General features: G+C 43.4%; 1 protein-coding gene across 1 annotated transcript in view; it reads left to right on the top strand.

Annotated features, from left to right (window-relative positions):
* Positions 1-14,202, top strand: part of tbkbp1 (TBK1 binding protein 1) — a 44,484-nt gene that overhangs the window by 5,526 nt on the left and 24,756 nt on the right. The window contains exons 2-4 of the mRNA XM_065007940.1: positions 2,769-2,894; positions 6,100-6,204; positions 8,167-8,311. Coding sequence (XP_064864012.1) covers positions 2,769-2,894; positions 6,100-6,204; positions 8,167-8,311 — 376 coding nt within the window. The remainder of the gene's footprint in view (positions 1-2,768; positions 2,895-6,099; positions 6,205-8,166; positions 8,312-14,202) is intronic.

Raw genomic sequence — 14,202 nt, forward strand, 5'->3', positions numbered from 1 at the left:
TTATTTTTTACATTTTTAACCCTATCCCAAACCTTAACCCTTACTTTAACCATTCAGAATTCAGAATGAGTGCCTAAACTTAACTTCGAAATGTGACGTTTGGAGACGTTTGGAGAAATGGAACGATACAGAGCAGCAGGAGCAAATTTGACGTTTGGGGAACATGGATGAACGTCTAATTCTGCAGTGAGACTGTGAAAACCTGTTGCCTTAGAGATGCAGGCAGAGGATGATGATGGAGTAGGTCTACAGCAAAACGTTTTTTTAAAGTTAGCCCAACTAAGTAATAATTGATGATTTGCATGATCTCAATTATCATTCTGTCACTGCATGACAATGTACATTTGTTATAGCCTACAATTGTTATTGTCTTTGAAGCCAAAATGCGCTAAAGAGCAAGTACATGAATACCAATACATGAAACCAAAATTGCACTAGCCTACTGGATGAATGAATATCCTTGTTGTTAGGTTAGATTACTCGTTGGTTATTACTGCATTGTCGGAACTAGAAGCACAAGCATTTCGCTACACTCGTATTAACATCTGCTAACCCCGTGTATGTGACAAATAAAATTTGATTTGATTTGAACATCCATTATGCCTACAGCTATCACAGCCTATATTTTAATGGTAATAAAATAGCTTTGTGTTTTGAATGGTCACTGAAAAAGAGGGTGTCCCCACCCCCCACCTCCCAATTCAGCCCCTGGCTATCAGATTACAACAAGGCTTACAAGGCCAAGTTCAAATGCCGACATCAAATTCAAAGCAATCGGCGCACTGCCTAAATGGCTGACTCACAAGATAAACTGTCACCGTCTCTGCTCTTTGCTTTCTAAAAGTGAGAGAAAAGGATGCAGGCTGGCAGCTGCTCCTCAAGCAATGCTGCGCATGGTCCTAAAGCCAGTCAGGAAATACCCTAAACAGCCAGCCAATACATAAAACAGCCATTGCATTTTAATCGGGATTGGACTGATTTTTAGCCTACTTTACATTTATTGTCTTGAGCTAGGGTATGGTGACTGCCTTACCCTGCCATACCCAAATGACGCCCATGGTTTAGAGTGGCGTGTTCTTCACGGTGTGACGACTGTGTGGCCCTGGAGACTTCCTTTCAGAGCTCCAACACGCTCTGCTAATTCAGCCTGAGTAGAAAGAAGTGTTCGTCTAAATGGAAAATGTCTGTTTGTTCCTCACCTCAACATCACTGGATGATTTAGGTCCAAAAGAGAGATGAGCTGTAAGATGGAACCATCATTTTCTTTCTGGTTATATTATATAACTTGTGTTGTCCCTGTTTGGTTTGGTTTCCCCAGATGCTCAACTCACTCATGCTGTCCCTCTATGCTCTGTATTTCTCTGTATTTCTCTAACAATGTAAGATCACCGCGTTGCAGGAGAACTTTCCTGCAGGAAATGTCAAATACGTTGTGTATTTGAGGTTTAAAAAGGCTTCTGAAGTTTGTCATTTTCCCTTTGATTTTCCCTTACAAAAAATAGATCAACCCCTACAAAAATGTCCATTACTTATAATCCACATAATAATGCACATTTCCTGTTGTGCAGCATTACTTTCCAGCTGTAGCAAACTGGTTCAAATGAAGATCCTACATCAGTAAAGTCTAACAAGATTTAATTATTATTTTACACAGGTACAGTACACACCTACTCATTCCAGGGTTTTTCATTATTTTTTACTATTTTCTACATTGTAGAATAATGGTGAAGACATCAAAACTATGAAATAACATATATGGATTCATGTAGTAACCAAAAAAGTGAAGTGTTAAACAAAATATATATTTTATATTTGAGATTCTTCAAAGTAGCCACCATTTGCCTTGGTGACAGCTTTGCACACTCTTGGCATTCTCTCAACCAGCTTCATGAGGTAGTCACCTGGAATGTATTTCAATTAACAGGTGTGCCTTGTTAAAAGTTAATTTGTGGAATTTCTTTCCTTAATGTGTTTGAGCCAATCAGTTGTGTTGTGACAAGGTAGGGGTGGTAGCCCTATTTGGTCAAATATCAAGTCAATATTATGTCAAGAACAGCTCAAATAAGCAAAGAGAAACAACAGTCCATCATTACTTTAAGATATGAAGGTTAGTCCATTTTTAAAATGTCAAGGATTTTGAAAGTTTTAAAGTGCAGTCGCAAAAAACATCAAACGCTATGATGAAACTGGCTTTTATGAGGACCGTCATAGGAGAGGAAGACCCAGAGTTACCTCTGCTGCACAGGATAAGTTCATTAGAGATACCTGCACCTCAGATTGCAGCCTGCATTTATTTAATAAATGCTTCACAGAGTTCAAGTAACAGACACATCTCAACATCAACTGTTCAGAGGAGACTGTGTGAATCAGGCCTTCATGGTCAAATTGCTGAAAAGAAACCACTACTAAAGGACACCAATAATAAGAAGAGACTTGCTTGAGCTAAGAAACATGAGCAATAGACATTTTCCCTGTAGAAATCTGTCCTTTGGTCTGAGGACTCCAAATTTGAGATTTTTTAGTTCCAACCTACGTGTCTTTGTGAGACGCAGAGTAGGTGAACGGATGATCTCCGCATATGTGGTTCCCACTGTGAAGCATGGAGGAGGAGGTGTGACTGTGTGGGGGTGCTTTGCTGGTGACACTGTCAGTGATTTATTTATAATTCAAGGCACACTTAACCAGCATGGCTACCACAGCATAATTATCCCCCTTATTTCCCCTGTATGTATGTGTACATAATTCCATGATTCTCTCTCCCTTCCCAGTTCCCAATGATCAGTGAGTTTGGGGAGGACAGGAACTCCTACTGCAGCTTTGAGTCCAAGGAGAATGCCCTGCTGCAGTCAGAGAACGGCAACCTGCAACAGAGAGTCAACGCCCTCACTCACGAGGTGAGACACCTGGGGCTTAATTTAATTCCACCCACAATGCAGTATTTATGAAAGGCAGTTGCTGTCCTTTCTGTGGTCAAATCAAATAACAGGATGATTTTGCGAACTGTGAAAACTGAGATGCTTTTGGTTTTCAGAATAAGTGCGTGGGAGCAGGCTGTAGTTTGTACACAGTGTAAACATTGCTAGAGCAGTGTTTCCTCTGGCCATAAAACAAAATAACTACTCTATTCTTCCCTGTAAAAAAATGGTATATCACTTTGTCTCTTGCTGAGAGGGAGGAAGGAGAGGCAAGAGAGGAGAGGTGAGGGGGAACAGTGTGGAGGGAGTATGCAAAGCTGTGAGAGAGTAAAAGAGCGAGAGGGAGGAAGTGGTTTATGGGGAGCGAGTCAAAGCGTGCCCATGGAAGACACAAGGTCACAGCGCTTCAACACAGGCCTTTATAAAAGATTGAATGTGTCACGCCTCAGCGAGTATGCTCCATACACAGTCAAGGCACTTTTTGCATCCCCTGCTAACCTGAAACGGTGGCTTCCACCTAGTAAAATAGGGGCGGACTTGTCTGGTCCATTTTCAGCTTAGTGGGCCTGTCTAACTTGTTTTTTTTGTTGCACAGAATTCACATTATCTGGTTAATAATGGGGGCCTCAAAGAAAGAAATGGGCCAGTGTGTTAGAAATGCCAGGGCTGATTTCTGGTCCCAGTCCACCCCTGTAGGAAGACGACGGTTGCTATCCACAAAGCTATCCACTCATCTTAGTCACGATGTTGACAGCCTGGCTCACCTTGGCCGTGATTTCAGTGTGTTACCATAGACACGCTGCTGCTGAATAATTCTCTGCTCAAGCATCCAGTAATGTCGTATCTCTCTTTGTCCTAGCTCCCTTTCTCTCTTTCCCTCTCTCTCTCTTTTTTCTGACTTTCTCTCACTCCTTCTTTCTCTCTGGACCTCTTCCTCTCTCTCTTTCTCTCTCTCTCTCTCTCTCTCTGTCTCCCTCGCTCTCTTTCTCTCTCTCTCTTTCTCATCAGATGCTTTCCCGCCCCCTCCTTTGTTTCCATCTTGATCTCTTTCATTTGTCTTCTTCCAAAGTCATCTATCCATTTGCCCACCATGTCTCCCACATACATTATCAGTAATGAGTTTCTATGACTTTGACAATCTAGTTATCAGACAGGGCCCATGTTCACAAAGAGTCTCAGAGTAGGAGTGCTGATATAGGATCAGTTTAGCCTTTTAGATATTAATGAACAAGATTCTATGGCCTATCCTACTCTGAGAGGCTTTATGAATACGGGCCTTGATCTGTGGGTGTAAAATTAACCAAGAACCTATTGTTGCAAAGTCTTTTGTCTCAATGTTGAAACTAATTGATGGAATGAGAATACATGTAAAGGCTGTCGAGACTGTCGGAGACACTGTAACCATGAATGGCTGGTGATGGCACACATCACTGACTACAGCTCAGTGTTCAACACCATAGTCCCCTCCAAGCTCATCACCAAGCTCGGAACCCTGGAGACTGAACACCTTCCTCTGCAACTGGATCCTGGACTTTCTGACAGGTGCCCCCAGGTGGTGAGGGTAGGTAACAACATATCTGCCATGCTGACCCTCAACATGGGGGCCCCTCAGGGGTGTATGCTTAATCCCCTCCTGTACTCCCTGTTAATCCACAACTGTGTGGCCATGCACAACTCTACCATCATTAAGTTTGCTGACAACACAGTGGTAGGCCTGATCACCAATGAGACAGCCTACAGGGAGGAGGTCTGAGACCTGGCAGTGTGGTGCGAGGACAACAACCTCTCCCTCAAAGTCAGCAAGACAAAGGAGCTGAGCGTGGACTACAGGAAACCGAGGGGGGAGCTTCCACATCGACGGAGCTGTCGTGGAGCAGGTTGGAAAGATTTGGCTTGGCCCCTCAGATCCTCAAAAAGTTGTACAGGTGCACCATTGAGAGCATATTGACTGGCTACATCACCGCTTGGTATGGCAACCGCCTTTGATCGCAAGGTGCTACAGAGGGTGGTGGGAATGGCCCAGTACATCACTGGGGCCTACTTCCCTGCCACCCAGAACCTCTATACCAGACGGTGTAAGAGGAAGGAAAAATGTCAAAGACCCCAGCCACCCATGCCACATACAGTGGCGAACCCCCGCAAGGTTCGATCACGGCAAGCGGTACCGGAGCACCAAGTCTAGGACCAAAAGGCACCTGAACAGCTTCTACCCCCAAGCCATAAAACTGCTGAACAGTTAATCAAATGGTTCCCCGGAGTATGTCATTGACCTGTGCATAGAGTCACTGACTCTCTTAGACTGACTCTATGCACACTCACTGGACTCTACCCACACACTCACTCATACACACTACACTGACACTCCAACACACACACATGGATATTGATGCTACACACACCCATACACACACTTTCATGCTTCTGCTACTCTGTTTATTATCTATCCTGATTGCCTAGTCACTTTTACCCCTAAAGAAGTACTCAGCTACCTTATACCTCGTACCGGTACTCCTTGCATATAGCCTCGTTATTGTTAGTTGTTGTGTTACTATTTTATATTTGCTAATTTTCTTACTTTTTAACTCTGCATTTTTGGGAAAGGGTTAAAAAGTAAGCATTTCACAGTAAAGTCTACACCTGCTGAAATTCACCAAATGTGACAAATACAGATGTTTTTTGTTGTTGACACTAACACGGTCTGAAGTTGTCCTGTATAAGGATCATTATGCAATATTTGTTCAGGCTTCAGACTGAGAGAAACCTTAAAAAAAAAAACTCAAATAAACAAGTGTATCTGTTTTTTTCTAAGAAGTTTCAACAGTGACATGAATCAAAACAGGAACTTGTGGCTGGCCCTTCAGTCATATAATTCCTCATCTCTCTCTCCCTTTCTCTTTCTTACTCACTCTCTCTCTCTCTCTCTCTCTCTCTCTCTCTCTCTCTCTCTCTCACCCCCTCTCTCTCCCTCACCCTCTCTCCCCCTCTCTCTCCCTCTCCTCTCTCCCCCTCTCACTCACCCCCTCTCTCCCCCTCTCACCCCCTCCCCTCTCCCCCTCTCTCTCTCCCCTCTCCCCCTCTCCCCCCCCCTCTCTCCCTCTCTCTCCCTCTCACCCCCCTCTCTCCCTCCCCCCCTCTCCCTTTCTCCCCCTCTCACCCCCCCTCTCCCTCTCCCTCTCTCCCCCAGGCCCAGAAGAGGAAGGAGCGTGAGGAGCAGCTGGAGGATGTGATTCAGGCCTATGAGAAAATCCACATGGAGAAGAGCAACCTCCAGAGAGACCTGGACAAGATGGTCAGATACCTCCATCCCATACCTTCATCTCTGCGTCCCTCCACCCTTCATCCAGCCATTTCCCATCCCTGCATCCCTCCTTCCTTCCTTCCTTCCATCCATCCACTTCTTCATCACTGCATCCCTCCATCCAGCCAATCCACGATATGTCCACAAATGTCCCAAAAATGCTTTTTGAACATCCATATAATGATATTAAATATTCATATTAAAACTTTTTAGGAACGGTAATTATTTATTGAACACTTTCCCTAAGTTTCAATGACGACAGGGGGTCTAGAGCCTTGCCTAACCCCAAGCAGCTGTTCAGAGGCCCTATATCAGTAGAGGGTTTCTCATGATTAATTATGAGGCCATGCTTCTACCCCAACCTGTGTGTTCTACCTGGTTACAAGCCAGATTGAAGCCCAATAAAGCAGAGATCCCCAACAATACTTTAGAAATTACTTCCCAAAAAATGATTTAAGAAAATCGTGTCTGAAATTGAAAAGCATCACTATGCACTCTCAGCATTTTGCATGTGTTCCAAAGGATATTAGATCACGTGTGTGAAAGAGGTTGATTGTAGAAACCACCTACCCTGAAACCATTTACAGTAAATGTGAGGTCCTATATAATTACTTTATACTGGCTAAGATTTTAACTACACTACTGTTCAAAAGTTTGGGGTCACTTAGAAATGTCCTTTTTTTTTTAAAGAAAATAACTTTTTTTTGTCCATTAAAATAACATCAAATTAATCAGAAATACAGTGTAGACATTATTAATGTTGTAAATGACTATTGTAGCTGGAAACGGCTGATTTTGAATGGAATATCTACATAGGTGTACAGAGGTGTAATGAGTACGATGGGAGACTGGCAGCTTCATTAAATCGTACCCGCAAAACACCAGTCTCAACGTCAACAGTGAAGAGGCGACTCTGGGATGCTGGCCTTCCAGGCAGAGTTGCAAAGAAAAAGTCATATCTCAGACTGGCCAATAAAAAGAAAAGATTAATATGGGCAAAAGAACACAGACACTGGACAGAGGAACTCTGCCTAGAAGGCCAGCATCCCGAAGTCGCCTCTTCACTGTTGACGTTGAGCTTGGTGATTTGCGGGTACTATTTAATGATGCTGCCAGTGAGGACTTGTGAGGTGTCTGTTTCTCAAACTAGACACTCTAATGTACGTGTCCTCTTGCTCAGTTGTGCACTGGGACCTCCCACTCTTTTTATTCTGGTTAGAGCTAGTTTGCTCTGTTCTGTGAAGGGAGTAGTGCACAGCGTTGTATGAGATTCTCAGTTTCTTGGCAATTTCTCGCATGGAATAGCCTTAATTTCTCATAACAAGAATAGACTGACGAGTTTTAGAAGAAAGTTCTTTGGTTCTGGACATTTTGAGCCAGTAATCGAACCTACATATGCTGATGCTCCAAATACTCAACTAGTTTAAAGGCAAGTTTTTTATTGCTTCTTTAATCAGAACAACAGTTTTCAGCTCTGCTAACAAAATTGCAAAAGGGTTTTCTAATGATCAATTAGTCTTTTAAAATTATAAACTTGGATTACTAACACAACGTGCCATTGGAGCACAGGGGTGATGGTTGCTGATAATGGGCCTGTGTATGCCTATGTAGATATTCCCAAAAAATCAGCCGTTTCCTACAATAGCCATTTACTACAATAACAATGTCTACACTGTATTTCTTATCAATTTGATGTTATTTTAATGGACAAGAAATGTGCTTTTCTTTCAAAAACAAGGACATTTCTAAGTGACCCCAAACGTTTGAATGGTAGTGTATGTTATACCTGCCATTATGTATACCATATATAAAACTCTAACCAGGACACTAACAAGCATTTGGTCTTGCACCCAACTTTCCACTAGTCTGATTCCAGATCTGTATGTGCCTTACCCAACTTCTCCGAATATCATTGTCAAAGCCATATGTTTGTGTTTCTGTATCTGATCCTAGACCAGCCTAGTGGAGAAACACGTAGAGCGAATCCTAGGTCTGGAGTCTGCTCTGAGACAGAGGGACAACTCGCTACAGAAGTTCAACACCCAGCTACACAGCAAAGACATCCAATACCTGCAGCTGCACAGCCCAGACAATCACAGTGAGTCTCTATTAAGGTGGCACAAGCCTTGAAACCCTTCTCACACACAATTGTCTGCCGACGCTTGCAGGATTGGATTAGTATTTTCATTTCAATACACTTTTGTCCAGGATCTGATTTAAAATATGATTAGTCAATGTCCTCATAAAAATACAAAATAAAAATTGGCAGCTTTACTGTCTCCAGAGCCAAATTCAAATGGGATGGACCCCAATCCTGTTTGTTCCAGTAGTTGGGTTTATCTGTCTTCCTTTTCCTATTCCTAGCATATCTTGCTGTGTTGACCGGGGTGTTTTTTTAATGAGCTGTGGTCCTCAACTAACTGGTTAAGTAAAGGTTAAATACATTCCACTAAGGACGACTCGCGCCCATCTTCTTCTTTGGGATAATGGCATTCGCAACAATTATATGTGCATTCCGCCACCTAATGTGCGGGTGTATAATAAAGATCCCCCAAAATGAAACAATCTGGGGGAAATAATCAAATACAATCAAATATATATATAGGCTCAGCAAAAAAATAAATGTCCCTTTTTCAGGACCCTGTCTTTCAAAGATGATTTGTAAAAAATCAAAATAACTTCACAGATCTTCATTGTAAAGTGTTTAAAACTTCTTATGGCTGGGGGCAGTATTGAGTAGCTTGGATGAATAAGGTGCCCAGAGGTACCCAGAGTAAACTGCCTGCTACTCAGTCCCAGTTGCTAATATATGCATATTATTAGTATATTTGGATGGAAAACACTCTGAAGTTTCTAAAACTGTTTGAATGATGTCTGTGAGTATAACAGAACTCATATGGCATGCAAAAACCTGAGAAAAAAAATCCAACCAGGAAGTGGGAAATCTGAGGTTAGTTGTTTTTCAACTCATTCTTTATTGAAGATACAGTGGGATATTGGTCATGTTGCACTTCCTAAGGCTTCCACTAGATGTCAACAGTCTTTAGAACCTTGTTTGATGCTTCTACTGTGAAGTGGGGCCGAATGAGAGGGAATGAGTCAGAGGTCTGCCAGAATGCCTTGAGCTCGTGACGCTCGTTCACGTGACAGCAAGCTCTGTTCCATCGCAATTCTACAGACAAAGGAATTCTCCGGTTGGAACATTATTGAAGATTTATGTTAAAAACGTCCTAAAGATTGATTCTATACATCGTTTGACATGTTTCTACGGACTGTAACATAACTTTTTGACATTTTGTCTGCTCCTAGTGAACGCGGTTCGTGAGTTTGGATTTGTTTACAAAACGCGCAAACAAAAGTAGCTATTTGGACATAAATTATGGACATTTTCGAACAAAACAAACATTTATTGTGGAACCGAGATTCTTGGGAGTGCATTCTGATGAAGATCATCAAAGGTAAGTTAATATTTATAATGTTATTTCTGACTTCTGTTGACTGCACAATATGGCGGATATCTTTTTGGCTTGTTTGGTCTCTGAGCGCCGTACTCAGATTATTGCATGGTTTGCTTTTTCCCGTAAAGCTTTTTTGAAATCTGACACAGCGGTTGCATTAAGGAGAAGTGTATCTAAAGTTCCATGTATAACACTTGTATTTTCATCAACATTTATTAGTAAATTGATGTGGCTCTCTGCAAAATCACCGGATGTTTTTGGAACTACTGAACATAACGCGCCAATGTATACTGAGATTTTTTTATATAAATATGAACTTTATCGAACAAAAAATACATGTATTGTGTAACATGAAGTCCTATGAGTGTCATCTGATGAAGATCATCAAAGGCTAGTGATTAATTCTATCTCTATTTCTGATTTTTGTGACTCCTCTCTTTGTCTTGAAAATGGCTGGGTTTTTCTGTGACTTGGCTCTGACCTAACATAATCGTTTGTGGTGCTTTCGCTGTAAAGCCTATTTGAAATCGGACACTGTCGTGGGATTAACAAGAAGTGTATCATTAAAATGGAGTGAAATACTTCTATGTTTGAGGAATTTTAATTATGGGATTTCTGTTGTTTTTAATTTGGCGCCCTGCACTTTCACTGGCTGTTGTCATATCGATACCGTTAACGGGATCTCAGCCCTAAGAAGATTAAACACTGTTTCCCATGCTTGTTCAATGAACCATGAACAATTAATGAGCATGCACCTGTGGAATGGTCATTAAGACACTAACAGCTTACAGACGGTAGGCAATTAAGGTGACAGTTATGAAAACCAAGACAGGCCTTTCTACTGACTCTGAAAAACATCTGTGTGAATATGCCTTAGGCATGCTGCAAGGAGGCATAAGGACTGCAGATGTGGCAAGGGCAATAAATTGCAATGTACTGTGAGACACCTAAGACAGCGCTACAGGGAGACAGGACGGATAGCTGATCGTCCTTGCAGTGGCAGACCACATGTAACAACACCTGCACCATATCGGTACATCCAAACTTCACACCTGCGGAACAGGTACAGGATGGCAGTAACAACTGCCCAAGTTACACCAGGAATGCACAATCCCTCCATCAGTGATCAGACTGTCCGCAATAGGCTGAGAGAGGCTGGACTGAGGGCTTGTAGGCCTGTTGTAGCAGGTCCTCACCAGAGATCACCGGCAACAACGTTGCCTATGGGCACAACCCCAACGCTGTTCGCTGGACCAGACAGGACTGACAAAAAGTTATCTTCACTGATGAGTCGCGGTTTTGTCTCAACAGGGGTGATGGTCGGATTCACGTTTATCATTGAAGGAATGAGCGTTACACCGAGGCCTGTACTCTGGAGCGGGATTGATTTGGAGGTGGTGGGTCCGTCATGGTCTGCGGCGGTGTGTCACAGTATCATCGGACTGAGCTTGTTGTCATTGCAGGCAATCTCAACGCTGTGCGTTACAGGGAAGATATCCTCCTCTCTTATGTGGTACACTTCCTGCAGGCTCATCCTGACATGACCCTCCAGAATGACAATGCCACCAGCCATACTGCTCGTTCTGTGCGTGATTTCCTGGAAGACAGGAATGTCAGTGTTCTGCCATGGCCAGCAAAGAGCCCGGATCTCAATCCCATTGAGCACATCTGTGACCTGTTGAATCGGAGGGTGAGGTCTAGGGCCATTCCCGTCAGAAATGTCCAGGAACTTGCAGGTGCCTTGGTGGAAGAGGGGGGTAACATCTCACAGCAAGAACTGGCAAATCTGGTGCAGTCCATGAGGAGGAGATGCACTGCAGTACTTAATGCAGCTGGTGGCCACACCAGATACTGACTGTTACTTTTGATTTTGACCCCCCCTTTGTTCAGGGGCACATTATTCAATTTCTCTTTGTCACATGTCTGTGGAACTTGTTCAGTTTATGTCTCAGTTGTTGAATCTTATGTTCATACAAATATTTACACATGTTAAGTTCGCTGAAAATAAACGCAGTTGACAGTGAGAGGACATTTCTTTTATTGCTGAGTTTATATACAGTGCCAGTCACAAGTTTGGACACAACTACTCATTCAGGGTTTTTCCTTATTTGTAGTATTTTCTACATTGTAGAATAATAGTGAAGACATCACAACTATTAAATAACACATATGGAATCATGTAGTAACCAAAAAAGTGTTAAACAAATCTAAATATATTTGATATTTTATATTCTTCAAAGTAGCCACCCTTTGCACACTCTTGGCATTCTCTCAACCAGCTTCACGAGGAATGCTTTTCCAACTGTCTTGAATGAGTTCCCACATTTCCCTATCCCATCTGGAGGAATATCTATGTAAGGAATATCTATTTAATAATGCTGTTCATTGACTACAGCTCAGCATTCAACACCATAGTACCCTTCACGCTCATTATTAAGCTTGAGATCCTGGGTCTCAACCCCACCCTGTGCAATTGGGTCCTGACTTTCTGACTGGCCGCCCCCAGGTGGTGAAGGTAGGAAACAACATCTCCACTTCGCTGATCCTCAACACTGAGGCCCCAAAAGGGTGCTGCTCAGCCCCCTCCTGTACTCCCTGTTCAGCCATGACTGCGTGGCCATCAACTCAATCATCAAGTTTTCAGACACCACAACAGTAGTGGGCTTGATTACCAACAACTACGAGACAGCCTACAGGGAGGAGGTGAGGGCACTCAGAGTTTGGTGTCAGGAAAACAACCTCTCACTCAACGTCAACAAAACAAAGGAGATGATTGTGGACTTCAGGAAACAGCAAAGGTGAGCACCCCCTATCCACATCGCCGAAACAGCAGTGGAGAAGGTGGAATGTTTTAAGTTCCTCGGCGTACACATCACAGACAAACTGAAATGGTCCACCCACACAGACAGTGTGGTGAAGAAGGCACAGCAGCGCCACTTCAACCTCAGGAGGCTGAATAAATTTGGCTTGTCACATAAAAGCCTCACAAACCTTTACAGATGCACAATTGAGAGCATCCTGTTAGGCTGTATCACGGCAACTGCACAGGCCTCAACTGCATGGCTCTCCAGAGGATGGTGCGGTGTGCACAACACATCACCGGGGACAAACTACCTGCCCTCCAGGACACCTACAGCACCCGATGTCACAGGAAGGCCAAAACGATCATCAAGGACAACAACCACCCGAGCCACTGCCTGTTCACCCTGCTATCATCCAGAAGGCGAGGTCAGTACAGGTGTATCAAAGCTGGGACCGAGAGACTGAAAAACAGCTTCTATCTCAAGGCCATCAGAGTATTAAACAGTCATCAGTAACTCAGAGAGGCTGCTGCCTACATTCAGACTCAAATCATTGGCTACTTTAATAAATGGATCACTAGTCACTTTAAATAATGCCACTTTAATCATGTTTACCCCTCTTACATTACTCATCTCATATGTTTATACTGTATTTTATACCATCTACTGCATCTTGCCTATGCTGCTCGGTCATCGCTCATCCATATATTTATATGTACATATTCTTATTCTATCCCTTTAGATTTGTGTGTATTAGGTAGTTGTTTTGGAATTGTTCGATTATTTGTTAGATATTACTGCACTGTCGGATTTAGAAGCATTTCACTACACTACGCTACAAATGAACATCTGCTAACCATATGTATGTGACCAATAAGATTTGATTTGATTTTACATATGCTGAACACTTGTTGGCTGCTTTTCCTTCACTCTGCGGTCCAACTCCTCCCAAACCATCTCAATTGGATTGAGGTTGGGTGATTGTGGAGGCCAGGTCATCTGATGCAGCACTCCATCAAATCAAATCAAATGTACATTTACATTTTACATTTAAGTCATTTAGCAGACGCTCTTATCCAGAGCGACTTACAAATTGGTGCATTCACCTTATGACATCCAGTGGAACAGTAGTGCATCTAAATCTTTTAAGGGGGGGGGGGTGAGAGGGATTACTTTATCCTATCCTAGGTATTCCTTAAAGAGGTTGGGTTTCAGGTGTCTCCGGAAGGTGGTGATTGACTCCGCTGTCCTGGCGTCGTGAGGGAGTTTGTTCCACCATTGGGGGGCCAGAACAGCGAACAGTTTTGACTGGGCTGAGCGGGAACTGTACTTCCTCAGTGGTAGGGAGGCGAGCAGGCCAGAGGTGGATGAATGCAGTGCCCTTGTTTGGGTGTAGGGCCTGATCAGAGCCTGGAGGTACTGAGGTGCCGTTCCCCTCACAGCTCCGTAGGCAAGCACCATGGTCTTGTAGCGGATGCGAGCTTCAACTGGAAGCCAGTGGTGAGAGCGGAGGAGCGGGGTGACGTGAGAGAACTTGGGAAGGTTGAACACCAGACGGGCTGCGGCGTTCTGGATGAGTTGTAGGGGTTTAATGGCACAGGCAGGGAGCCCAGCCAACAGCGAGTTGCAGTAATCCAGACGGGAGATGACAAGTGCCTGGATTAGGACCTGCGCCGCTTCCTGTGTGAGGCAGGGTCGTACTCTGCGGATGTTGTAGAGCATGAACCTAC

This window comes from Oncorhynchus nerka, linkage group LG23, assembly GCF_034236695.1.
Source record: "Oncorhynchus nerka isolate Pitt River linkage group LG23, Oner_Uvic_2.0, whole genome shotgun sequence".
Lineage (NCBI taxonomy): Eukaryota > Metazoa > Chordata > Actinopteri > Salmoniformes > Salmonidae > Oncorhynchus > Oncorhynchus nerka.